The sequence below is a fragment of the Corticium candelabrum genome, chromosome 20 (assembly GCF_963422355.1).
Source record: "Corticium candelabrum chromosome 20, ooCorCand1.1, whole genome shotgun sequence".
Lineage (NCBI taxonomy): Eukaryota > Metazoa > Porifera > Homoscleromorpha > Homosclerophorida > Plakinidae > Corticium > Corticium candelabrum.
In genome coordinates this window covers 4,279,341-4,307,337 of record NC_085104.1, presented here as the reverse complement: position 1 = coordinate 4,307,337, position 27,997 = coordinate 4,279,341, and the positions used below count along the sequence as shown (strand labels likewise).

At 40.2% G+C, this 27,997-nt stretch overlaps 1 protein-coding gene across 1 annotated transcript; it reads right to left on the bottom strand.

Annotated features, from left to right (window-relative positions):
• Nucleotides 1-11: 11 nt before the first annotated feature.
• LOC134195389 (dihydrolipoyl dehydrogenase, mitochondrial-like) lies at nt 12-27,997 on the bottom strand. The gene is made up of 21 exons (XM_062664409.1): nt 27,957-27,997; nt 27,831-27,900; nt 27,685-27,764; nt 25,436-25,504; nt 25,307-25,376; nt 24,227-24,324; nt 24,121-24,165; nt 19,354-19,452; nt 19,188-19,289; nt 15,718-15,806; nt 15,527-15,659; nt 10,884-10,949; nt 10,749-10,819; nt 1,299-1,360; nt 1,166-1,248; nt 1,061-1,105; nt 943-1,003; nt 588-664; nt 331-420; nt 203-271; nt 12-139 (listed from the first exon to the last, which is right to left on the bottom strand). The coding sequence occupies exons 1-20, from the start codon at nt 27,975-27,977 to the stop codon at nt 203-205; spliced, it is 1,500 nt and encodes a 499-aa protein (XP_062520393.1). The 5' UTR covers nt 27,978-27,997; the 3' UTR covers nt 12-139.

Below are 27,997 nucleotides of genomic sequence, written 5' to 3'. Positions count from 1 at the left end.
ACACTTGTGAGCAGTTTGAAACGAAAGTCATTTGTGATTCAAGTAACCATGCAAACATAACGTACAGTACCGCGCATCACAACTACTACGTACTAAATGAACTTGAGACTGAAGTTATTTATGTATACGCTGACTGCAACTAAACAAAGGAGCACTACCATTGTGTTCGATCTGCAGTTGACGTACTGGCTACAACAGGTACCTATAAAGAGTTGATGGCTTTACCACAATAAGCTGCCATAGCAGCTTCACGAAAAGCCTCAGAACATGTCTGACACAAAAGCAACAATGTCAGTAAACCTCAAGCAGCTTGAAAGTAGTTAAACTAACCGGATGTGCATGACAAACTCGAGCTACATCCTCACAAGATGCTCCATATTCCATCGCTAATGCAGCCTCGTTGATCATCTCACCCGCTCCCTGACACATGGAAACAAAGTAAGATCACGTACTCAACAGCCACACAACCGAGATGTCCAGCGCTCAGCCAATTAAATTTATTAAAAGAAAACAAGTACGAAAATCAAGAGCTTTCTTTCAAACTAAGCTTCAAGAAACAGTGCAATCAAATGTTACGTAATTCTTACTCCACCAATAATGTGGGCACCCAATATTCGATCTGTCTTTTTATCTCCAATAATCTTTACAAAGCCATCAGTGTCAGCTAAAAAGCAGCAACATCATCCCTGTGATCACACTTACGCAGACATACAAGATAGTAACTTGTGTGGTGTGATGCGGTGCACTGGTGTGTGTGTTGTGTGTGTGTGTGTGTGTGTGTGTGTGTGTGTGTGTGTGTGTGTGTGTGTGTGTGTGTGTGTGTGTGTGTGTGTGTGTGTGTGTGTGTGTGTGTGTGTGTGTGTGTGTGTGTGTGTGTGTGTGTGTGTGCGTGTGTGTATGTGTGTGTCTGTGTGTGTGCGTGCGTGCGTGTCAACGTGATACCGTTTGTTTTGGCCCGGCTGTTAGCTGCAAATGGAAATTTTCCAACAGTGTATTCAATTCCCTAATAAATTCAACATGGTTTAGCTTTGCCATTTACTCGTGAAAACATTCTGTACACCTCATCTTTCAACTGCTCTTCAGATTTTCCTACCCAAGCAACTTCCTGCAAGACAATAAAACATTACACTACAACTCACCAACGGTTTCCCATATTCTTGACTACAGGATGAGTGTAGATGACTGAAGGCACACAATTGTAGTCGAGGTGACCTGCCCCACCTACCATATTCTCAGCACAAATAATACCTGCAACAATGAGAGTTGAGAAAAGTTAACAAAAGCGAAGTAATAGAAACCTTCATCTTCAGCCTTGTGAGCGAGCATTGGACCATGGATGCAGTCACCAATAGCAAACACGCTAGTCATATAAATAAGCAATTATTTGAATGTCGAATGCACCATAAATTTGTTAGTCTATCAAACATTCAGAGAGTCTGTATTAAACCAAGCAAAATGCAAACAATGGCGCAATATAACTCAATAAATCAGACAATCCGAGAAAACAGTCTACACTACAAAACATGAGAACACCACAGAATTTAATCAACGTTGAATACAGAGTTGGGTTAAGTCTTTTTCTTCCCGCTCAGAAAGTACACAAAAATCTTCTACGAAACTACTGAAGTAGACTACACAGCAAACTGACAAACTTGAACGCATAGTTTACTGATGCAAGCATGATGTGTTGAGAATTCTCACTTGCACCAACGGCTAATGACAATACTATGACTCTAAACTAGCAGGTAAGACCTAAACACGCCTACCAATTAATTAATTTTATGGGTAATATAAGATGTAGCATTCGCAGGGCTTAAATTAAAGTCAGGTAATCGGACATTTCCCAAAGAAACTGGTCTTACTGCCAACATGACAATTTGACCCGACATGTAACACCTCTGGCAGCAGGGGTTCAGGTGACTACAGGTGTTATTGTGTAGAGATGGGAAGACGTTTAGCCTAGTTTAGGTCTGCGTTTAGCCTACTAACCTAACACTGAGTAGCAGACATTGTTTAAGGTAATTGGTTTTAATTTATAGAAACTTATTAGGTACAAGTGTAACAACAACTTTGCTAAAGTTAGTTATTCATTAGTACTAGCTAGGATAATAGATGTTCCAGATGTTGATGTTTACTCAATTATGAAGACTCAGACTGACACTCACTCATCTGAAGATGAATCACATGCAGAAGCAAACTTAGGTTTTGAAGAGTGGGGACAGTTTACAAGTCTCAGAATTAGATGAAGACATAGTGTAGTGCTATTTCTGTTAATTCTGAGTTAGGAATAGGACTTGAAATAGGTAGCACCTTCAGTTTTAATTAAAATTAAATTAGTGTGAAATAAGATTTTATTACATTACTGTGCAAGATTTCATTCAATTAGTGTGTGAAATCTCAGTAGGAAAAGCATGCACTAAAGTCATCTCGAATGTCCAGACAACTGCCCTTGATGTCCGGACAACATCTAAGCTGTTCTGACAAATGCCCAAACACTGGAAATACTAATTTAATGCCTGCATTTGCCATCAAAAGATTAGGCAGTTACCTCTAACATATTGTTTACATTTACAACTAAAACATAAGACTACCACTAAGTTTACCATTTGTGGTACCCATTAAATACTTGTTCAGTAGATACATGTAGTATACCATATATTTCATTTTGATTCCTCATAAATTAATGGATAGTTGGAAGGATTTGGTTTTCTCTTACTACCGTTATCACTGTTAGAACTTCTAAGCAACTTAGCAAAGAATCAAATTAATTTGTAAAAAGTGAAAATAGTTAATTAAAGAAGTCATTGTGAAGAATATACTACAGGTTGACTTGCGTAGGTATATTGTCCTGAAGGGCTGAGTGGAAGACGTGGATCCATGATCCACTAGATACACACAATTCCACGTAATTCCAAGTCCAATATATATTTGGGCATCTCCGATCTAGACTGCCCGCTGCTGCCATCTTTTGCTTTCTGCTGCAATTATGTTTCATTTATTTTTATGCTTAGTTAGACTGTTGCACCTGAGCTTAGCACTGTACGTTATTGTTGAAGCTACTACTAGTTGCTTCATTCTTTCTATCAGCACTCCCATTCACAAACCAGTGTTCCGAACCGGTACAATCTCGCCACGCTTTCAGTGTGCCCAGATACTTACTCCTCAGCATGGTGACGAGGAGTCTAGCTATGGTCACTGTCTAGCTATGGTTGCCGTCTAGCTATAATCGCCGTTTGTCAAGTTTTTATGTGTTTTACAAGGTGGGAACGCCCTACCGTGTGCCTAGATCGTTACACTGTGACCCTAGATCTAGCAAGTTTACTACCTACACACGACGTTTCTTTCCACAACTTTCTCTGTTTGCCACTGCGACAGAGTGAGGGTGCAGCACAGGCGCTACATGGCTATAGAACATGAGAAAATTGATCTGCAAGCAAAATCATCTTCAGAAGCTCTGTAGACGCATATGCAATTTTGTTACTTGTATCTGTGTCTACATGTACTAACTGTAGACAATATCGAAGGCGTCACACGACAAATTTCAATCAGAATAGTTACTTAGTAACATGAGAATAATGGAGCCATTTGAATTTGATCCTGTATCCCAACCATCACAAGGTGTTGTCCGCTTAGCAGCTACAAGTAGGGTACATAGTGCATGTAGATCTCCCATCTCAGTAGGTAGATCGTTTTCGCAAAAGAAATGAGACCAGTTGCTGCAGTCTATTGACAAGCCCAAATATCTAGTGGACGTGGAATCGCATGGATCCGTGGATCCGCGTTTTCCCCTCAGCCGTCCTCAGGTTAGCTAGCAAGATCTTTGGTGTTCCTCCTAACTAAAGTACCCTGCTTACTTGAGTATCACCCATATCAATCAAGCTCCCACCCAAAACTTTGTTTAGCTTCTGGCATTTTCACACCTTTAATTACCATTATTAGTGTCAGCTATAGTAAATTAGCGCCTGGATGAACAAGTGTAGGACATGCATTGTCAACTAACTTTGAAAAGGAACGTTGGTCTCGAATCCTTTGGTTCTTAGTCTCATGCCAAAAGAGAATTCATTCATTATAGTAGAAGAGAAGTGCTTAAAGAATGGTATCACCAACATGGTAACTTATAGTGTCAAAAATGGTCAAAGAGTTTGATGCAACAGATAGAGAGTGCCTTCAGATAGGGACTCCAACTTGAAGACAAACAATTTCTGTACCATTTGATAACAGAATATACAAACGTTTGCAGGAGAGATTAACATCACCACAGACTGGCTGTATCCAATGCAATACTTCTTGATAAAGCAAAACAAGTTATAGAGGAGCTGGGCATTGAAGGGTTTTAAAGCAAGCATTGGTTACAGAATTTTCAATGTCAGAATACAACGCTATACAACTCAATAGCAACAATTTCCAGAAAAACAGGAACAAGTTCTTTCTGGATTTTGCTTGCAAATTATTCATTTATATCATACTAATGACTACATAAATCTGTACAACATCAAACATGCATGAGACAATGATAGGGTATGACAGCCCTGCAAACGTCAAGAACACTTGTGGGACAATACGAGAAGGTGGTACCAGAAAACAGGTTGAACTGTCACAGCGAGCAAGCACAAGCTGTTGGCCATTGTGATCGTCAAGGAGCCAGACAGCAGGCCCAAATGATTGGGGGTCTTGAGGGTTTGTTCAAAACTCCCACTTGGTGCCATCAAGGTTTGCTTCTTTCCAAATTCAAATTCTTTGCATAGAGCTTTCTTATAATGATAGATTTAGCAGCTTACTCAGCCAAATGCTATAGGTTAAAGTGTGAAAAACTTCTTAGCAAAGAGAGGCAAAGTTCATCTTCAGCATGCCAAACTTAGAATGTGGAATTAATTCAGCTATCCCAACATTTTATAGCATTTTGTATGAATGTGAACACTAAGGTGCTGACGCAGATATACTTTCTTTCCAAAGGTACAATTTCCTTAAGCAAAGCTAAGAGCCAGGAGAGACCATGAACACATACATTACAACAGTAATGAACTAGAGCGAATACGTGCAACTTTGGAGTGCTGAAAACGGTCACCTGAAAGGCAAACTAGTCCACAATATTTGAGACGCTAATGTTAGGTGAAAGTTACTAGAGAAAGAGACATTGACACTGGAGAATTGTCTTGAAATACTCTGCAGTCGTCAAGTTGCTAGCCAGGAAAGACCATAAACACATACATTACGACAGCAACAAACTAGCAAATACGTGCAACTTTGAAGTGCTGAAAAAAAGACAATCACATGAGAGACAAACTAGTCCACAGTATTTGAGACACTAATGCTAGGCGGAAGTTACTAGAGAAAGAGACATCGATGCAGGAGGATTGTCTTGAAATACTCTGCAGTAGTCATGTTGCTAGTTAGAGAACATAAGAGATACCAACAGAATAGAGTCCAACACACAAAGTGACACAGAGGTTAGATTAGCAGTTAGACCACCACCACATTCAGATAGGCAACAACAGACACAACGTGAATGGCGACAAGCTGAACCAAACAGGGCAGTCAGCCTGCCAAGCAGGTAATGCCTACCACAAACATACTGTGGCCTGGACCATCTGCCCAAAAACGACAGACTACCCTGCAGCTGATAAGGTGCGCAGTAATTGCAACAAAGAAATTAAGACACTATGCACACATCTTTAGGTCCAAGAAAGTGCATCACATACAGTATTGACAACAAAAGAAGTCTAGCACAGAGAACTTGGAAGTTCAAGTACTGAGCAGTACACCAACAAAGACGGCAATGGCAACATTTATTGCAAACAAATAGGCCTTCCAAATAACACAAGAGCCTCATGCAATGCACGAGCAGACTATGGGGGCACAGATAACATGCCTCTATGACACCACCCACTACCATGGCCTTGTCCGTGTTTCATTTCTTGGCCTTATTCATCATGGAGCATACTTAAAAAGTTCCAAGATACTCATCCCTACTGGTACGTGCATGGCTTTGCAGTAACAAATCTTGCCGTAGATCAAGCTTATCGCAAAAGTTGTCATGTGTGTGCAGCAACTAAATTAAGTCTTTCTTCAGTCACAGTAGAACAAAAATTAAGTTTAAACATGATGACGTGCAGAAAAACAGCGGCCGTTGTAACTTTGATGGTATTGTGAGATACAGTACAGTTGCCAAGAGTACGTCACCCTCTGAGAACATTGTAGGAACGGCAAGTAGCATCTCAGCAATAGTTCTAGTACTGGTAATATAAAAGACGGTATATGCTGCGTAATGCTTAAATTTCTAAGCTGAGACCGACTCAGGTAACATTTGTAGTTGTATTTGCAGTCTTCTTACATCACTGTCATTTGAAACGTTTCAACTAGTGTATCAGGAACTGCAACATCACATTCCACTGGATAGTTGCAGGCCGTAATCAACGGAACTTCACAGGATAATTCATGTTCACTAGCAGAGACACCTGTGTATATGAATCAGTAAATGCGCTGAAGCACAGTGATCAGAATCAAGGCCTATAGCAGCCGTTTCTGATGTTGCCGCCACAAGACAAAATGTATGGGGCATAGTGCCTCCATTGCTCCCATGATTCCTATGCCTATGGTTTTACTGATGCACAACAGAGGCCGTGTCAAGCCATGGGGAGCTGCATGGGTAGATATAGAACGAAAGGGTCACAAGTACAACATACACTTCACGGTGATAGCTAGCAAAGCAACGTCATTGCTCAGCTGGAAGTCAAGCCAACTTCTGGAGCTGGTCGAAGTAGTTGACAGTGACAAATACATTCGGTGCAAACACAAGTTAACAGACCTAGAGACAGGAGAACAGTATTGGATGAAGTAACGACAGAGTTGCAGAATGATCACATCCTCAAACAATACTATAATGTGAATTAAGCTGTGAATCACCACACAAGTAGACAAGAGCATCAGGCCTGTAGTTCACACCCCACAAAGATACCAACACCAATTCGATAAACAATCAGGGCGGAATTGGAGAGAATTACTGCTGAAAAGATTATATAATTCCAGTAACAGAATCGATAGAATGAGTTTCGCTGATGGATGCAACATGTAAAGAGAATGAGCAATTAGCATATGCATTGATATGAGAGATCTTAACAAGACTATCATGAGATTGCATTTACATCCAATGCTGAATTAGGATGACAATACGTGTGATTAGCCAAAGCTAAGTATTTTCAGCACTTGACGCTCAAAGCAGATTGTGGCAAGTACAGGTGGATAACCTTCAACTTATCTAATGACCTTCAACACAGCATTTGGCAGATACTGCTGACATCGCATACCATTCGGCATTAGTTTATACCTGAGGTGTGGCAAATGCACAAGATAACAGAAGAACTGACAGGCTTGGTAGTTATTGTGGTCACCTTCCTGATCATAGGATATGGCGATACCTAGAAGAAGCGATAGAGAACCATGATCTCAACCTCAATTAAGTTGTTTTTGGATAAAGCCACAGAACGGCACCTCAAACTCAATCCAGACAAAGTATAGCTTAGAATGAAGAAGGTACTATACATTGGACACAGACAAACAGCTCATGGGTTGATATCAGATCCACAAAAGTTGAGGCTATCTTGAATATGCCTGCTCTGAAAAGAAGACTGGGAATGGCCAACTATTTGTCCACGCGTTATAGCTCAGACTGTCAGAAACATGCAAAGTCCTACAACAGTTGGAGTGAAAAATGTTGAGCAATGCTGGCTCCAACAGCAGGAATGTGTGGCAAAAGTTCAAGCGATTGATTATGTCTGCACAGGCACTAGCTTTTTTTTTGAAGTGACAAAAGACATTGTTATATAGTGTGACGCATCAGCTAGTGGTTTGGGAGCTAGGCTATTAGAGGATGGCAAAGCAGTCAGTTTTTCCTCGAGAGCCCTCACTTCAACAGAGAATAATTACACTCAAATCAAGAAGGAATTTTAGCAATTGATTATAGCTGTGAGAAGTCTGAACAGGAAATTGAGTCAGATTGCAAACCACTACAGGGCTCAAAACATCGATCCAACTAGTTGTCATCATTTGACAAGTTTCCAAAACTTTTAGGTCGTCAAAATTTTTAGTTTAGGACGTCACGTCGATATCAATCATGGTGTTTAGTGGTATGCCGCCATTTTGTACGACCTTCTAGAATTCAGTGCAGTGCAAGCATATTCCCACAATGGCATGCAGCTGACACACACATTACTGCTGAGCCAATGGATACGACGTGCTAGATTTTACAGAGCTAGACATCTTCACGGAGGCAAATGATAGCTAATTGAATTAGTGATTAAACGCATACCACCTCTCTTTGTCAAAACAAGACGGGATTTCAACCAGACTTCCACATATCACATTGCAGAAGTTATCAGTTTCTTGATACTAAAATCATATCCACCTATTTTGACCTACAGGATTTACTATTGTCTTCACTGCTCCCTGGTCACAAACTCATGCCTTTACTTTGTCGGAATCCTGAGATGGCTCTTGCACGCCCAGTTTCATTATCTGGGATAGCAGTTTCTCAACATACGACACGCTGCTGGCTACATACTACATGTCATTGTACAACAAATGTCCGAATGTAAGCGTCAAAGCGGTGCATGTTTCAGTACAGTACAGTTATCCACCTGCATACCGAGAAAGCCATTAGAAACTAGCGTTGGTCTGCTCTAGTCATCATTTGACGACCTAGACTAGAACATTAGTCGTCAGTTGTAAAATTGAACTCGTCAAATGATGACTTGACGACCTATTATTCGAGCCCTGCACTAGAGGCTAATTTATCAAAGCCTATAGCAGATGGTCCTAAAGACTGCAGTGCACATAACTCAAGTTATAAAGGTACGACTTGAAGATCACCCATAAAAAGGAACAAAAATGTATGACGCTGACACATTGTCAAGAGCTTACTTAGACAAGGAAATCAAAGCTCAGTCATGGCAAAGTGAATTTGTGCAGAAGTCCAGACAATGGATGTGGAGAAAGACAAACAATTGATGTAGAGAAAGACAAACCAATAGCAGATTGTGTGCTATAGGAAATTCGAAGAGAGACAGCCACCAATTTAGAGTCACAATGTTTAAAAGATCGGATCAAAAAGGGATGCCGAACCAAGCAACATGAAATTCCAACGCCCGTGCAGTCACGAGATCTCCACACAGAATGGACTACTATTGAAAGCTGACCGAGTGATTGTGTTTAAAGAGCTTGCAGAGCACCATGGTGATGAAAGTACACTGTGCTCACCTGGGAATTGAAGGTTACTTGTGAATAGTACGAGAGACATTGTATTGGCCACATATGAACATGAAATAAAAGACTTTGTAACATCCTGCTCAGTATGTGCAACTTACAAACAAAAGAAGAGTAGATAACAACTACAACCACACAAAGTACAAGAGCAACCTTGGGCTAAGGTAAGGGAGGAATCGATCTGTTCAAACTAGATGGCGTAAACTATGTTATTGTAGTGGACTATTATTCCAATTACTTCAAAGAGGAACGACTCAGAGACATACTATCAACAACAGTCATTCATAAAGACAAAAGCTGGTTTGCACAGCATGGAATATCTCAGCAAGTACTTACAAAATATTCTCTCCATATTCACTCTCTATCTAATGCTGATATTGATCCTACACGCAGATAGAAAACTGCCAGAAATAGTGAGCACGTTGTCCCAAAAAGTTGTAACACTACCAGTTTGCTGCTTGCTGCAACTTCAAAGTGTTTTGAAAGTATCTGCATAAGACCCCATAGGTTTACTCGTAGTATCCCTCCTAGTTTTATACAACTCTTCACGAGTCACTGTATCATATTAATTGAGCAACTTTAACCTATTAATCAACAGAGTGGCCCCCCAAAGCCCCAGTACATCAGCTCATATATCAATTTTAAACAAGCTTTCACTTACCTCTGTACACAACTCTGCTTTAAGCCCTGTCCACATTAGACCAGAAATAAATCATGATCCGATTGCAATCATACTGCTTGTGATCCGATCGAGATAGCAAGTGTCCACTATTTTAAGACGGCAGATGTGTACATGTGGTTCTTAGCTCGTGAAAAGCATTGATAGAGCGACATAAGGCAATTCAAATTGAGTGAGAACACTGAAAAGTGAGGAGGACAAGTGCGTAAAGTAAAAGAATACGAGTATTTGAGTAACAACAGACAAGGAGAAGATATAGCCTATTCATCATTTACTTTACCCTATGATAGCATAGCAATAGATGCTTAATATATCAAAACTAAACAAAGTGCATGAGAGGATGTCACCGATATATGAACCATCAACCTCCCAAGATGTTCTGATTACACTAAAGGTAACCCCTACTATTTTCATAGTCAGATTCAACTGATTGTAATCGATATGGATCAAATCCACCTCTCGATGTGAATAAGATTTATCATGATTGGATCAAGTTTCCAGTCTTATTGGGATTGGATCACGATCCTGTTGCCAGTGTGGACAAGGCTTTTGTTTTTATTTAAACATATATTAGAAATCCCAATCAGACACACCACCCATACATCTATTTCAAAAATAGAAATCAAATTGTAGCCTGCTGTTTCAATAATTGACAAGATGACAAATAGAACTAAAAATTCTGCCAGCCTTCTTCTGTTGATTTGATGTCTAGCAAGTGTACTTAATTAATCACTATCTGCCCATTTGTTAGTCAGTTACTTGACACAATTATCAATACATGCAAAAACAATACACATCACAATCATCTTACTTAGGCACTGCTGTTGCAAATTTATCATTGACTGGCACACGCCCTTTTTCATCCAGTTTAATACCAACACTCTGCAATCCAGTAATAAATGACCCGGTAAAATCAATTGTACACATAAGATTTAAATTGCCTTACCTCCAACCCTAGATTTTCAGTGTACGGTCGACGACCCACACAGACAAGCAATGAGTCACAGTTAAGCTACAAACAAAAGGTCTTTGAAATGTGATCATTTAAGATAAATATAAATCACAATTTGCACTTTCATTAGTCAGTCTGCAGTTTTTTCACAGCATGTATTAGCTAGCAAGACAACACATCTTGCATGCTTATCTCTCATATATACACATTTCTTACAAATATAATTTATTATATATTCGTAACACCCACATCTAGCCATCCCCTCCCCAACTTAAAACTTAGTACATATGTAATACATCATAGTGTCATCTAAAGAAGAAAAAACGTCCCCAAATGCAAGATCATGCTCTAATGCAATTCTTCTTAAAATTAACTTTGCATTGTACTCCCAAAGTTTAACCGATAATTGTTCAGAAAGATTCCGGAGAGCTTGATTCAAAGTAGTCCCAAAGAACGTCGTTGTTTTCAAAGCTATAGTTTTTAGAGTCTTAAGACTGGCCGGAGTCCAATATCCCAAACTTTCTACAGAGATAGGAAAAGAAATCTGCTCCACATCGAGTCACATTAAACTCGTGTCTCTTGTCTTTTTCCATTTCCAGCTGCACCAACTTCAATGGCAGCAGCGCAGACAAAACATGGTTGCAATGAATTGAAACAGTGATGTCAAGCAAACCTGGGCTCCCATTAAGGAAGTCCGGATGATAAATGTCACTAGGACGAAATTGATGATTAGCAGAACAGTTCTGTTCTCTTCTACAAGATTTGCTTTCAGACAGTAATGCATGCCACATTATATCACATAAAGCATTGTGACGTTTCAACAAGGTACTGTCATAGCTGCAACCTAACATATGATCACCAAAGCGGTCAATGACTTGACCACATATACATCTTAAAACGTTGTTGGAATTTGCTGCAGGAAATATATATATCTATATCTATGTCTATATCTATATCTATATGAAAGGTCCTTTATTGTAATATACCGAACGATACAGTACAATAAGCGTCTACAGGACTGGTAGCACTATAACAGAAGTAGAGTTCTGGAGTACTATGTAGAGGTCCAGTCGAAGACTATACATCACAAATGATTAAAAGCAGAAATTACAACAACAAAAAAAACACTTTTAAGTTAAGAGATGTTGTCTCTTCTTGCCAACCAGCATCGAAAAGAGTCTTTCAGGGTGGAATGAATGACAGCTTGAAACAGATCGTCCAAGTCGCGTTGAAGAGGCTTGCACAACATGCAGACTGCTCGTCGAGTTTCAGGAAAAATCAATCCTCTCGACCCAACCAAGAGATGCAAAAGCTCCGTCTTATACTGATGGTTAGCATCTTTGACAAGTTGGGCATAGCGGCGTTCTTTCCGGGCCTTCGTTTCTTCCACGACTGTTTCGAATGGGACCGACAGCTCAAGCATCCAGGCCTTTTTGAGGACGGCATTCCAAACAACAATGTCTGGACGAAGGCAGGTACAGGTTATATCGACAGGAAAATTGTATACTGATTCTGGTAGGTCGGCTACTATGGAAAACTGTTGACTAAGATGACGTTTTAGAAAGTCCACAAATAGTCTCAGCGTATTGTCGTGTCTCTGTTTGTACAAACCTCGATCAAGTAGACTGGGACATGCATTTAGCACGTGGCACAGCGATTGGGGTTGGTGACAGAGAGGACATTGATTGCACGAAATTTTCTTCCACAACTGTAAGTTGGTTGCTGATGGGAGGGTGTCCTGTAGCCCATTTATTGCCCATTTGAACAAGTCATCGGGTAGAGATTTTAGGGACAAGGCAAAGTGCTCAGCTTCCACGTCCTTGAATCGAGCCGCTTGACCTTGTACAGACAGGGAGGTAAGATGTGACAAATGACGATTATTTGATGATTCCGTAATCGTCTTTTTGATGTTCTTTATTTTTGATTGCAGGCACCCAGGCGAAGTATCAAGAGTTGCCAAGAAACTGCCGGCACTAAATCTGGTTGATGACAACTCAGTCTCTCTTGAAATCTTTATAGTTGCCAGGGCTCTCAAGCATTCGTCATTTGATTTAGTAAATCGAAGCAGGTTGCAAGACTGTAGTCTCTTGAAAGAATCTGACGGTTGGCCAAGTTGGAGGCCGCCGTTCTTGGTGTTAAGGAAAAGGCGAGAGACAGCTGCTGAATGAGCAAGACCGACCCATTTTTTTAAGAATTTCGTGACTACACTGTCCAATGATTTCTCGATCCATGACAAAGGAATAGATGCAATGCTCAGTAACCATGAAAGCCGCGGTAGCACCGCTCTCTTATAGAGAAGACATTTATTCATTCGGGAAACGGCTGTTTGATCGACTTTATTCAATAAATTCTTAGTAGTCTCCAGAAGCTCTCTTGAAATGTCGGCATGAGACAGATCAGACGCAATTGGAAGACCCAAGTACTTGTAGCTTTTCTTGTGTGACAAGAATGGAATCTTTTGCCCTTGTATAGAGATTTCCGGGTCAAAGACAGTTGGATGAATCAGCCTCCGACGTGAAAAAGTTGAACATTTTGCTGCATTGACTTCTAGGCCAGACCATTCGAGGAATTGGTCTGTTCGCTTGCACACAGCATTAATTTCATGTGGACCTCTTGTGACTACGACGGCGTCATCAGCAAAACTACACAAGAAAGAGTTTTGAGCCACTGACGAAAACTGATAGGCACAAGTTGGAGCGAGAGATTCTAAAGCATCAGTGTAAAGGTTGAAAACCATGTCAAAAATAGCCACTGACAGAGGATCCCCTTGAAATACACCGACCTCATAAGGAAAATTGGAAGTACACCAGTCATCTGTGCAAATGACTGCGCGAAGACCACAATATATATTGGAAATGAGATTTGTCACCATATCACCACAATTGTAATGGGACATTGCAAAGCGGATTAAGTTATGATCAACACTTCCAAAAGCATTACGCAAGTCAATCCATAGAATGGTTTGAAGCCGCTGATTGGCTTTCGCATCTCTGATAGCCTCCACCAATTTGAACTGATGTTCTTGACACCCGCTGACGTGATTGATGAACCCCTTTTGGATCGATGTATCCAGATATCCATTAGATATGAGATGCTTAAACAGAGTGTCTTTGATGAATGACGTGAACACCTTCCCAACTACAGAAGTCAAAGCAATTGGTCGGAAGGTAGACGGGTCAGAAGGGATACTTTTTCCTGGTTTAGGAATTAACTTTATGACAGCACACTGCCATAGTCTTGGAACTCTGCATTGCTGAATGCACAGATTGTAGATGTGCAGGAGACCGACAGTCAAAGATGGACATCGTTTCAATAACTTGTAGCTAATTTGGTCAAGAGGACAAGGAGCCGAATCAGAACGAGCACACTTGATTTTATCATAGATGTCTTTTTCCGTGATGACAAGATCACCCATTGGAAAGGATGGAGCATCTCTGTGCTTCAGCCACTCTGGGTAGTCAAAGCAATTTCTTGGTGACGAAGCAGAGTAAGCGGAACAAAAATAATCATAGGCAGTTGTCTGAGTAAATGAAGGACTGACTTCATTTTGGTCGGAACGAAGGATTTGTTTAGCAAATTTCCAAAAATTTGACGAAATGTCCCTCTGCTGGAATTTTGATTGTCTTTGGAAATTTGCCTTCATCTGCAGCCGTTTCATTTTTTGAAGAGATCTCACAGATTTCCGCAGGGCGGCAACAAGAGATAACAAATCATCCTTGGACATGTTGAGGGTTTTCTTTGCACGACGCAGGGCCTTCTGAGCTAATCTGTTTTCTCGTTTTGCGACCCTTAAACGTTGAGCAAGGTTGGAAGCATGACGTTTTGTTCTTTTTCTTTGGCTTGCAGAAACGCCAAAGGTGTTGCTGAAATAGTTGAAAATCCCTTTCACTAAGACGTCATTTGCTTCATCTGGGTCGATGTACGAACATACCAAAGGCACAACTGATGAAGCAAAATAAATGTCAGCAGTGTTCCATTCATCATCACAAGTAGGAAGTTTAAGGCGTCGAATCTATCTATCTATCTATCTATCTATCTATCTATCTATATATATATATATATATATTATAGCCCTAAGTGACCGACCCCAACAAAGAAACCATCCCTAACAAAATCAAACCCCATTATTCTACATATGTAGTCAAATTCCACTCGTCAAACTCAGTTTCTAGCAAATATCTATGAATTATCATTCTAGCATTGTGTTGCCACAATTGAACAGAGAGCTGTTGCGAAAGGTTGGAGAACGCTTGCTGTAAATCGATGCCACTATAGGTCGCAGTTTTGGCTGCAATAGTTCTCAACGTCTGAATATTTGCTCGAGTCCAAAAGCCAAAAGATTCCAGCACCAGAGGGTTGAACAGTCCTCCACATTTTAATAGATATCCTCACAGCATGCACATCTTGAAGATGATTACAAGGAAGACAGCATTTCATCGTTGTCAAACTGCTAGTAAACATTTCTGTATTCACAGCTTTCTGTCAAGCTTTGGTTCAATGCTAGACAAATTCTAGAATGTTAGCTCTAAAGAGTAGTCGTTGCTCTACTCGTTTCCCTAACCCAGATAGATATTATTTCCTTAGTTTGCCTCTCACTATATAACTCCTACATAAAAGTTTTATCACAATAAACTGACTGTTTGTGTTTTGCCATCCTTGTTGCTCTCAACCTTCACAGACACTGAGTTTCCACTCTTTTCTGCTGCAGTTACTTTGTGGTTCATCATAAACTTGATGCCTTGTTTAGTCAAGATTCTTTGAAATGATTTCCTAAAGCAAATGCATTTCTAAATACAAAGATAATATCAAAACAAAAACAAACTGTTACGAAATCTCCATGTCAATTCCCATCCCACCAATGTGTCCTAAGAACTCAACAGCTACAACTTCACTGCCCAAACGAGACCATACAGAACCCTGTAAAAAAGAGCTGTTCTGTAACACAACCACACTTGCACCAATCCATGCACAAAGATGAACATACCCACAAAAGAGAAAGAGAAATAAAAGAGAAAACAAAAAGAAAAGCAGAAAGTGACAGAAAGAAAGATAACAGCAAGAAGTATAGCCGTTTGCCACAAGAAGAGTAGTGAGATCTTTTGACAGAAAACGAATCAAAACTACAATCACTCTACTAAATTTACAATAAAACATGCTTCGGATATTGAATGTCCTGTATCAGGCTGCTGTGTTGGCCAATACAAGCAAGGGAGATGCTACCGAGTCTGCAGTCACATTTGTAGCAATCACAGCGTTGAGGACATTCCGTGTGAATTTCTGCTGCAACATTTGTTGAAACCATGTCAATCTTGTCAAAGCTTTTTGTAACTCGACATCCTTCCAAAGGGAGCGATTTGTTGAAAAGACACATGTCTGGCTGTATGGCGATGACAAACTGGTCACCGCGTATGCCAGACAACAACTTTCAGTCAGATGACGATGACAATGCGGGCAATCCTACATCTACAGACAAGCATCAACAATGCCAATTGCAAATCACGGCTTCATCTTTGATAGGCCGTGGACCACGTGACCCTTTATAAGACCCATGAAACAGCAGCAGAAAGATGGCCGTTCATGTTAGACACAGAAATTATTAGTAGTGAAATAATTCATTCTGTATCTAAAATTCCACGCTGCCTTAACCTACAATCAATTCTTATCGATTGCTGTGCAATCAATACCCTTCAGAAAATAATGCTGAATAATAACAATGAAGCTGGGTGGAAACTCCTATTAATTCCTAGATTACTTCTTTAACCTTGCCAAAAGGTGGCAAGAAAGGATAGAAGAAAATGTTAAGACATTTTACATTGTTCAAGAAAGAAACTGGAAAGATTTATTTCAATCATCGATGCCAAAATCAAGTTTGACAAAGGTAAGAGTCAAAGTACTTGCAGTTCTACAAAAGCATTGGTTCATTCATTCAAAAGAAAGTTGGTGAAATCTCTACAGCAGCAAATTTGCTAACATCACCACGAGTAGCTTCGGAAAATGAAGACACACTGATTTAATTGAAAAAAGAAACATCCACCTCGTAGTCATTCAATTATGTATTGTGATGAACATGCTAAGTGATGGTCCATTACAAACCACCATGGCTACTTTTGTGTGAGTGATACATATGGTTCAAATCCTGATTATGATGGCTGGCGTTTTGAACATTTGAAACTACTATTACACTCTTCAAAGGCAAGAGCTTGGAAGCTGTATTCGTCAATTGGTAGCAAAACAGATTGTAGAAAGCCAGAGCATAGGAGGTTAGATAAGATATCTCCATAAGAAGAGACAAGAGGAGATCGGAATAGACAAAGAGAAAGAAGAGACAAGGAGAGAAGAGACGAGAGAGTAATCTTAATGTGCCTTGCATCTCTATCTATCCGCTTGGAACAATTTAACTTAAAGGAGCACTGTCTAGATTAAGTGTATGCTCGAAGACACGCCCTTCTAGTGTGCGAGATAGACAGGAGCGGGAGGTTGTGAGTCAAGAAATAGTGCTGTGTGTTCTGCTAGGCTGTTCACTATACATAACCTGAATGTGTAGATATGCGGATTACCAGAACTCTAGCTAGTGCTCGATGTAGTCATCATGTAATTTATGTCTATCACAATTGTTGCCTAGGCACTATGGACGTGTGAAGATTAAACTACAGTCAATGTGGGAGCATTCTTTTCAGCTGTACAGCTTCTGCGTAGAAACATTGTCAAGGCCCTTGCAGTTCCGCTTCCACTTGCGCGCCATTGTGAAATATGATATTTCGACCGTTTCTGTTCTGAATGCAATCTCAAGTGCACGAACAAACACCATTGAGCGCACTTACTCTCTGAACGGCACTTTCACATGTTTCCACGTGCAGGATCAGTAAAATAAGCTGTCTCTCGCGATTGCTGTTTGCACGCAACCCAAACTCGTGTTGTTACAAGTCCAAAAATTCTGTGCGCTAAGAATATAGAGTTTGTCGTAGGGTATCACATCCTACGAGCATTGTTGTGAAGTTTCTCTGATTTCGAGATTTTCATTTCGTGTATACATTTTTTCAATCCGGTATCCGAGGCACCAGCGTGCAAAACATCTGCACAGTGCTCCTCTAACAAACTTGCACTCTTTAACAAAAATTGCACATGCACATAAAATATGATGCTTTACCTTCACGGTTGCTCAGACCACACTAAAAAGGTAACTGCAATAGAAAAATTCAAGAAAATATTTTATTGCATTTTCGTTGGTTCTTAACATCTCTATGCCCCTCTAATTAGAATTTTAAAAAAGTTACATTTGTAAAGATATTGACACAGGAAGTTACTTCCGTTAGTATATATCCAGTATTAGCTGTACATGCTGTGATGTATTAGCGGAATAGAAGTGGCTCAAGCGCATGCAAAGCAATAGAAATGTCTAACAAGAAGTAGACCTCTGGTTGCCTGCTGGCTGCAGTAATGTGCTCAGAAAGAGTGACTTTGTTTCACTTCTCCAATAATGCCCAAGACGTGAAAGAAGTGGGCAATGTGAGGAAACAAGCGAGAAATCGAAGAGATGGGCCAACAGCACGTTCAGACCCACGGAGTGGGTCTTCTCAGCTGAAATTTTTCAAAACAAAGAGCTACTATTAGCTTTTGAGCTTTTACCTAAGATAATTGGAGACTGAAGCTGGAAGCATCAGGCTGAGCGGGCATTTTTGTGCACGTACTAAGAAGCTATTAAGAGGATTAACAATGCACAAGAAAGTCAACAAATACAGAAGAGGGAAATGTCGAATGAAAGGGTGATATATAAAAAGTAAGTCCTGAAGAATTCTAACAATAGAGTTGCTGAATTTATGCACTACACGAGTCTGAATGTGCAGTTGGCCCATCACACCAACTTCTCGCTTGTTTCACTCACACTGCCCATTTCTTTCTCAAATTGACATTTTATTGAAGCAGTGACTCAAACCCAAACTTTCTTTCTGAGCACATTACTACTGCAGCCAGCAGGCAACCAGAGGCTTACTTCTTTTAAGACATTTCTATTGCCTTGCATGCCCTGGAGCTACTCTTCCACTAATACATCACGATGTGTAGGCCTACTATACCGGATATAAACAACTGGAAGAAACTTTGTGCACTGACTCAATATTGTCACAAACATAACTTCATAAATAACAAATACATTCTTGGGGGCATACGGACATTCAAAACTAACAAAAATGCAATAAAATGTTTTGATTTTTGCATTGCAGTTACCCTCAAATACAAACTACAACTATTCAATTACCTATTCCCCTTTCCTTGTGCTAGAATTGCAAGTAATTAACTAACCAGTTCCAGGCCAATAACACCTGCTCCTATAAGAACCATTTTCTTTGGCACTCTAGACAATGACAAGGCACCTGTTGAACTGACAATAACTTGCTCATCAATCTGCAATATAGAAACAACACATCAATATTCTGATTGTGGAAAAACAGTGCCTTAGCAGCAATGCCTCGACTCCGGATAAAGGGACAACTTCTGATCCTGTTGCTATCAGAATATTCTTCGTTTCCAAAATTTCTTTGCTGCCATCGTCTTTCATTACAGTAACCTATCACACATATATAAACATAAGAAACATGTAGAAGTCAGAATGATGAGTTTGTTTGTGTTTAGCTACAGCAGACTTTCTTTCCAGCACTTGACTACTGTTAGAGCAATGTACTGAATGATAACATCTAAAAGCATGAAACAAATGTCGGTATTCAGTGCTACAAACTGAATTTCACTCCTTCAGTTTCTTAAACTGGTTTCCAAAGCAGAGCAATCATCATCTGACACAACACTACATGCAGTCTGACACTGGTTGCCAATGCTCTGGCAATGTTACTGCACATACCATGTGTAGTTCAATTCTTTGAGTGAGAAATGCAAACTGAACAGACACAGGCGTACATAAAACATGGATACAATTAATAGTCGGATCTATCAGACATCAAATAAGCAATAACTTGTGCAAGATGATCTTCTTTTACTTTGACAATGTATTTAACAGAAAAATGTACAGTAGGTTTGTTTCTGATGCTCTAGATGCCTATTTAGTAAAGATATAACTTTATTTAATAAAATAGAAAAAGTTTGATTGAGCTGACAGCAATCAACTGCAAACACGCATAACTATTGTTTCTTCCACAGAAAATGCACTCTGCGCTAACCCTTTGCAATAGTAGCCACCTAAAACATCTACAGTTATCCAACGCCTCTGTGCCTAGTCTAACACACTGGTATAAACAAATCTCTTCAGAGTAGCATGTGCAGGGCAGGCATTTATTAAAATTTTATATGATGGTTCTAAAGGTGTACATACCCCAAAAATAACTTAAGATCTTAAAAATCAAGATTTCTATAAGAAACCTGCGTTGTAATGTGCTTCCGGTTTATCGCATCTGGTTTCGAGCAGCAGATTCGAGGCCTGTACGCATGACGTAAAAGTGAGAACAAATGTTGAGTTAGCACAAAGTGAAATAGGTAATGAATAAGACTCGAGCATGTGCTACTGTTAGAGAATAGTTGAGTGATGTGTGGCTGCTGAGTGCTATAATATGGTGAAAGGTGTGACACTCTTTCGGTATCCAAAAGGACCCCGAAACAAAGACAAATGAGGGCGGAGCAAGTCAGATAAACAAGAGATTACTGGGAAGATCCAAGTGATTCTTCCGTCTTGTGTAGTTATCATTTTGAAGCAGACTGCTTTGAAGATGAGCCAGGATTATACAAGCAATTTGGGTTAGGCTGCCTGGTGTCAAAATTGAGACCAAAATGCTGTGTGTATTGATTGAGACAATACAAGAGCTTCGCAGCTGAAAACATCAAGAAAGAAGATATTGGGTACAAAAAATGTGACAGTAGGTTGTATGTATACTTTACGAAAGTGTACATATAGTGATGAATTAAATTGATTATAAGTATAGGTTATTATATGATTAGCGTGCTATATGGCTTTCACCAGCACAAGAAGTGGGGTTATTTGCCTTGGGCTATAACCCTGCTGCAAGTTCTCATGAGAGCCATATAGCACGCTAATCATGCGATAAGTAATCTATACCATGGTTACATGACATGTATATGTATAAGTACGAGTGCGATATTAACCGGAAGTAACTTATTGCACAATTGTCATGCAATACATCATGTACGTGCTAGTCGCACATCACGTGACCATGGTATAACTATGAGTCACTGAACAATTTCTAAGGTGGTACAAATCTTCTAACTGCAGACAAGAGGCATGACAGCCAGTTTACACCATCTTGCTATTTGATGGTAAGAAGTATATCTGTATTTCTCTTGTGCAGCACACAAATCCACTGAAGTCAGCATTGTTGCTATAATTCTTTCCTCTGAATAGGAGGAGGATCAGTTTCATGCAATGCCATAGTACTGCTGACATTAATAATATGCAGTCTGCAAAACACACACAACTAAGAATGGCAGACGCCAGAGAATGCTAGGAGTTCAGTAATGCAAGCAACTGGCTCATCAAGTTCCCCTATTGTCAATTACTCCAACTACGTCCTGGCAACACCCACACTGACGACAGAGGTCAGCAACCACAACTACTAGTACTCCTAAACAAAATTCTACTACATGACTTATAATATGAGCCTAAACTGTTCAATTAATACCCGACAAATCAATTAGTCGTTTATTTTGCTCGTCTTTGGGTCCTACAGGCACTGGCGTCTCACTGGTAACAGGCTCAAAGTTCAACAGCTCCACCTATTCTACAGCTTCATTTTCATTGTCTTCTGAGCCATTCTATACACACAGACCATTTCAAACCGTCATGCAACGACTATTCTGGAGGCTGATGTAACCATAAACAATGGTGTTTTGCCCCCCTACCGATCGTACCTGGTAAAGAGTATAATTGTGTTAAGCTTTTCTTGAGATCGCATGCTGTCTTCATAGCCGCTTGCTCTGTCGTTTCACTACCCGAGCTAGTCATTAATACGTTTTGTGCCAACTCGACATCCATTCTCACTTTTATGTCATATGTGTACACACCCTGAAGTCTGCTGCTCGAAACTAAATACAATAAACCAGAAGCACATTACAGTGCAGTTTTCTTATAAAAACCTTAATTTATTTTACCTTAAAATAATAAATTATTTTTCCGGGTATGTACACCTTGAGAACTATCATATAAAATTTCCATTAAATTTCGATTTTGCGTGTCAGTGGCCCTTTAATAAATGCCTGTCCTACACTCGCTACTCTGAAGAGATCTGTCTATACCAGTCTGTTAGACTGGCCACAGAGGTGTCAAGTAACTGTACTTCTTTGAGGCGGCTACCATTGATAAAGGTGTCGTGAAACCACTGTCCAGTCTCTGACCTAGTCCAACTGTCTTCGTGCTGAAGTCCAGCAGAGATCACTATTTTTGTGTTGACTATCAAAATCTGAATGGAAAACTTGTAAGAATGTGTTTCCCACTTCCATAAATCAACAATTTAATTGAAAAATTGGGTAGATATTATATTTTCAGCGTCTGAATATTGGCAAGTGCCAGTGGCACAAGAATCACAGCCAAAAACGGCATTTATCATGCAGTCCGGGTTGTTTGAATTCAATGTGATGCCATTCAGCTTGTGCAATGGGCTGGCCATGTTCCAGAGACTGATGCAAACAATGCTGGCAGGGTTTGACAAGTTTTCTGCAGTCTACGTTGATGATATAATTGTCTTTTCTAAAATTTTGAGTAAAATGCTTAAACATCTACAGCTGGTTTTTGATCGAGTAAAGAGAGCAGGTCTGAAAATAAAGTTAGAAAAGTGCCAGCTGGCTCGACCAGATGTAAGGCACGTGATCTCTAACAATGAGATCAAGCTTTATCCCAAGAATCTCAAAACCGTTCAGAGGTTTCCTGTGCCACAAAATGTGAAGGCACTGAGATCAGTTCAAGGCTCGGTGTCCTATTACCACAGTCATTTTGTGCGTTCACAAACACAATGGCAATTACCTTCTCCAACCTACACTTTGTATAATTGAAACAATGTCAATAATTAAGCTACGAGCGTAAAAGAAGGACACCCCAATGAGTGGTGGACTGCTTCGCGAGAAGCTCACTCTAAACGGGCTGAATTGAATTCTGGTCTGTCTATCCGGAGGTCGTTATGTACCTATGTTTGTAAGCGTGTGTCACGCTTTGGAAGTTTGTCGAGCCAATCAGCAGTCCTCTTGGGACGCAAAACACGTGACATGTAACACTAGCTTGTCAGTGTGAATCACTCTCAGGAATTTGTTGAGCTAATCAGCAGTCCATTGGGACACCAACAATGGGTAACGTAACAATCCCGCGCATTATGACAAAAAGATGAGATATCATATCCGTAAAAAACGATAGTAAGGTCAAACCGCTGCCAAACTGAGAAGTATAGAGTAAAGTTCCAATAATAGTTGTACACGTCTCCTACTTTTTTTACAGAAAAATCGCAAAACAAACGAATTCATCGTTCATCAAGGAGCCAAACGAAGGTCCCATAGGACCATGCACACAGCCACCGTTGCGCACGACCAACTTTCATCCGCAATCTTCAAGAGAGCAATATGTTTAGGTAGGACTGATGATGAACGATTGATGTCGTCTTGCAAGGAAGATTCGTAGAAAACTGACTTCTTTTGGATCTGGTAACTATATGTCGCTTCACGGTATTTCCCATGCAGCTATAGTTAAGAGACGTGATCAATGTCTAGCTACGACAAACTATCGGAATGAACGATGATAGCAACGGCTCAACGAAAGCATGATAATCGCGTCGACCTCAATAGTTAACTTCAAGTGATGCAAGAGCGATACATGCAGAATCGAGAAATACCGTGGCTAACAAGCCTGCTCAGTGCAAGAGTTACACAGCTGTTACACATGTGCATGTGGTGCATTTGTAGTGTGCGACATTGATGATATTTAGTTAATCGACACATCCCTGTGTTTTCAAAGAACTGTACATTCTAGCAACAAGTTAATGATTAGTTAACAATAATGACAATAGATAGACAAAAATTAATAAAATTTACATTGATATTAACAATAAACACACACACACGCTCGTAGCTCTAAAGCGAGTAGACCACAGCTTCATTTACTAGTTAAGAATGCTCTCTTAGCCAAGCACACGTGCAGCTTTAGATATGTATTTAGAGACAACAATGCTAACAAAAGCATCTAACCAATAAACTCTTTTATTTAGGATCTACAGATCATTGTACAAGTTCATACCTCGTTAGTTCCTGTAATTTTTCCAAGCCCAGCAACATGCTCCACCTTAATAAAACCATTAAACATTGCAAGAAAGAAATATCAGCTAACAGGTCCACATCAGTACTTTATTGCTCTTGAAAAGCATTCCTATTCCATCAGTCAGTGCTTTTACACAAGAATCTTTCTGTTCCATCATCTTGGATAAGTTTAATATAGGCTGCACTGTAATGAATGACATCTAATCAATGTCTCATACACAAACAACACTAATGCAATAACAAACATGCACAAGTACATTTGTCTTCAAGACCAATGCTTATACAATATGCACTTCATCACATATCAATTTAACGCCCAGTTCTATTCCCTATCCTGGGAGTACATGTACATTCATGTATTCTGTATGCCATGAAATTACTGCTACATAATACTGCAACAATTTTCAGTCCACAGGAAGATGTATATAAACATCACATTACCAAGTACCACCCACAAGATCAAATAGAGCATTATACGATGGCATTGTAGATACCACTTTAGAGGACATAGCCATCAAACTGCAGTCTGATAATGCCTTCCAAAGCTTCCAAAAATTAACAAAACGTCAAAGTTTCACACAACACAATGTCCAATTTAATTTACAGAGAAAACTCACAAGATAACACAATGTTCCTTTCATTTGGTCAAACGCCATCTAACATTGTATGTAGGTACACCCTATATGTGAATGTTCCCAAATTGGCACATATACAAAAGTCTATTCAATTTCTCCAACAAAACCGCCTCCTCACACTTGAAACTACAGGTCACGCCCAATCAGGCACATAATTAATTAAGAACAGCGTGTGCGACTAAACTGAGAGGTGCATAGAGTACTGCTAATTCACACACACACACACACACACACACACACACACACACACACACAATCATGACAGTGTTCCTTTACTATCTCTTGCTCATACCATAAATATGTTGCTGAAAAAGACGCTACAGGGAACCAGACTGTTTTAACGGTGTGATACAAAAAAACATTAATTGATACTGTTAAAAAGACTCGACTTCAATGAATATCAACTTATCACAAGCTAATGGTCATAAAGTCTGGCCTAATGTGAATGCCTGTAATGCCAAAGCCCAGAATGGGTATGGCAGATTTCCTGGTTTCCAAGCGTGTGCAACTTCAGAAACAAAATACTCATACCTTCAATTCCTCTCATTTTGAAGTCCTGACTTGCAGCCATATGATATAAGTGTGAATTATTTAGCAAAGCCTTTAACATAATACACTGTCACAACAACTCTAAATGTTTAATGATCTGTACTTTACTACCTTTGAAGGAATGCATCCAACATTCAGACATGTTCCACCTAGGGTAGCGTTCTTCTCAACACATGCTGTCTGAAAAACATTGCACACTGTAAATGACATACTTGGAAACTATCTAACAGGGGTGTCAAAAGGAAATAGACATTGTTGTAGTTTAACCTGCATTACATAATCCATTTTGATAAGTGTTAAGAGGCACATTAACAACAATAAATTAGGTACAATACTCAAATTGTTCTCATCACAGCATTACATACAAAAGACAAAAAAATCACAGAAAAGCAATTGTAAATTAACTCCTTTCAAGTTGCCAAACAATGCCATCATATTCAAGACAACAGCAGCTTACCATTCATTGTGCACCTGCAAAACCACAGCCTAGCCTAATTCATGCCTAATAATGCTCTTTAAATGTCTTAATAGTCTCTAAGATGACTACATGTGAGGTGTGTCATCTCTTTAGAAGTCCAGTACAAATGTGCATAGAAATAGCTAAAGTAGATGGTCTCTATTATTACATCATATATGGTACTAATCATGTGTTGTGCTAAACCAGGTCAGTCTCTTGTAAATACCAGAAGCGAACCCTGCCTCAGAGGTGCTTGACCATCATGGCTGTCTAGATAAAAGACATTACTCTAGATCCGACTGGATCCATGAAGCACTGTTTTCTGTCAGTGCTGCAGGTTGTGATGACTTGGAATGATGTCCAGTCACTGTGAAATACATGTGTGCACTATGCCCAATGCTCCCAACACCACCGGAAAAACCAATGTCCACCCATAAGTTGTTGTACTTTGCCAACTTCTCAGCATGTTTTCTGGCAATGTTGCCATCGGCAGGACAGCTGATATCAACAGAAAGATGAGTGTTTGTCTTCTTGCTTCTGAAACCGATGTCAGGACGGTTGGCACCAATCTTCCTAGTAGTAGGGATAGCTGTATCACATCATAGTGATGTCATCCATCTCCACAAGCCTAACAGGATGACACCGGTACCATGTGCTCTCCACTGGAACTCCAAAATGATGACAAATGTCCCAGTGGTTCATGGAGGCCACCTGACTGTATCGATCAGTGTAGTCCATCGATGCCACAGCACTATAGCCTGCCATAAAGCGGTGAACTGCACAACCTGGACGGAATCTCGATGCACAATGTTGCGCTCATAATACTAAGTCCAAAGAGCTTTATCTTGAGCAGCAACAACCAGTCCCTCAATTACAGCAGGAAGATTTGATGACTTCAGCCATCTGCCCATCTGTAGGTCTCTTTCATGTCCACAGGTGGTTTCTCAGTGAGAAAGTGATACTGACCATGCATAGATTTACTGCACCAGGGCTGTACATGAAGAGAACTGTTGCACGTGCGGAAATTTTCTGAGGCGCTTGCTCAAAGACACCACCACACAAGATATGTTGTGCTCAACCAGATCAGTCTGGTTTGTAAAGTCTATTACAAGTACCGGAAGCAAACCCTGTTTCAGAAGTACTTAGACCCTCACGGCTGTCTGGAAAGAAGACATGACTTTACGAAGGATCCGAGTAGATCCCAGAAGCACTGTTTTCTGTATGTGCTGCAGGTTGTGATGACCTGGAAGAATGTCCAGCCACTGTGCAATACCTGCGTGCACTGTGTCCAAAGCTCCCAAGACCACCGGAACCACCAGTGTTCGACAATGCCACATGCGGCTTATCTCCACTCGCAAGTCGCTGTACTTTGCCAACTTCTCAGCATGTTTCTTGCCAATGTCGCCATCAGCAGGACAGCTGATATCAATAAGATGACAAGTGTTTGTCTTCTGTCTGGACGATTGGCTTTGATCTTCTTGGCAGTGGGGATGGTGGTATCCCACATCATTGTAATGTCATCCGTCTCCACAAGCCTATCAGGATGATGCCGGTACCATCTGCTCTCCACTGGAACACCAGAATGGCGACAAACATCCCAGTGAATGATGAAGGCCACCTGATTGTGTCGATCAGTGTAGTCCATCGGTGCCAGAGCACTACAGCCTGCCACAATATGGTGACTTTTTCCAGGCCTACACTGCACATACATTATTATTATTTTTATTATTTAATATTAATTCTAATAAATCTTTATCTGTTTAATACCGTAGAATTTGCAACGAATGTGTGTGGCAATACGATGCTGCCAGAGACAACTTTCTGAGTAGCTGCCGTACACTTACCTATCAAATCGTTCTGACGCCCCTGCCTAACTAGAAGACTCTACCGTCGTACGCCATACCTTTAGGCCAAGTTGCGCTGCTTTAATAGCAGCTACGTAACCACCAGGACCAGATCCGATAACAACTAGGTCTTTCGGTCCTAAGAAACAATTATTGCAATGAAAAACCCAAAGAAAGCCTTCGTATTTTCACATAGACATCAAACCCGAAGACGAGGTGGCGGCAAAAGCTCTAGATATAATAACACCTAGTCGTATACCATAAGATCGATACACCTATTCAAGCAATTACTTCAAATAAGTACAAAAACAAGTCGAAAACAAAAAATCACCTGAACAACTTGCAACGCCATCTTACAGCTCCCGTATAATG

What these genes read in the sequence shown, in the direction of transcription:
- LOC134195389 (XM_062664409.1), bottom strand. Translation starts at nt 27,977, where the DNA reads ATGGCGTTGCAAGTTGTTCAG. An exon ending in GGAATTGACATGGAGATTTC is followed by an intron (nt 15,660 to 15,717) that starts GTAACAGTTTGT and finishes CATTTGCTTTAG; the next exon opens with GAAATCATTTCAAAGAATCT. An exon ending in AAGAGCAGTTGAAAGATGAG is followed by an intron (nt 1,004 to 1,060) that starts GTGTACAGAATG and finishes TGAATTTATTAG; the next exon opens with GGAATTGAATACACTGTTGG.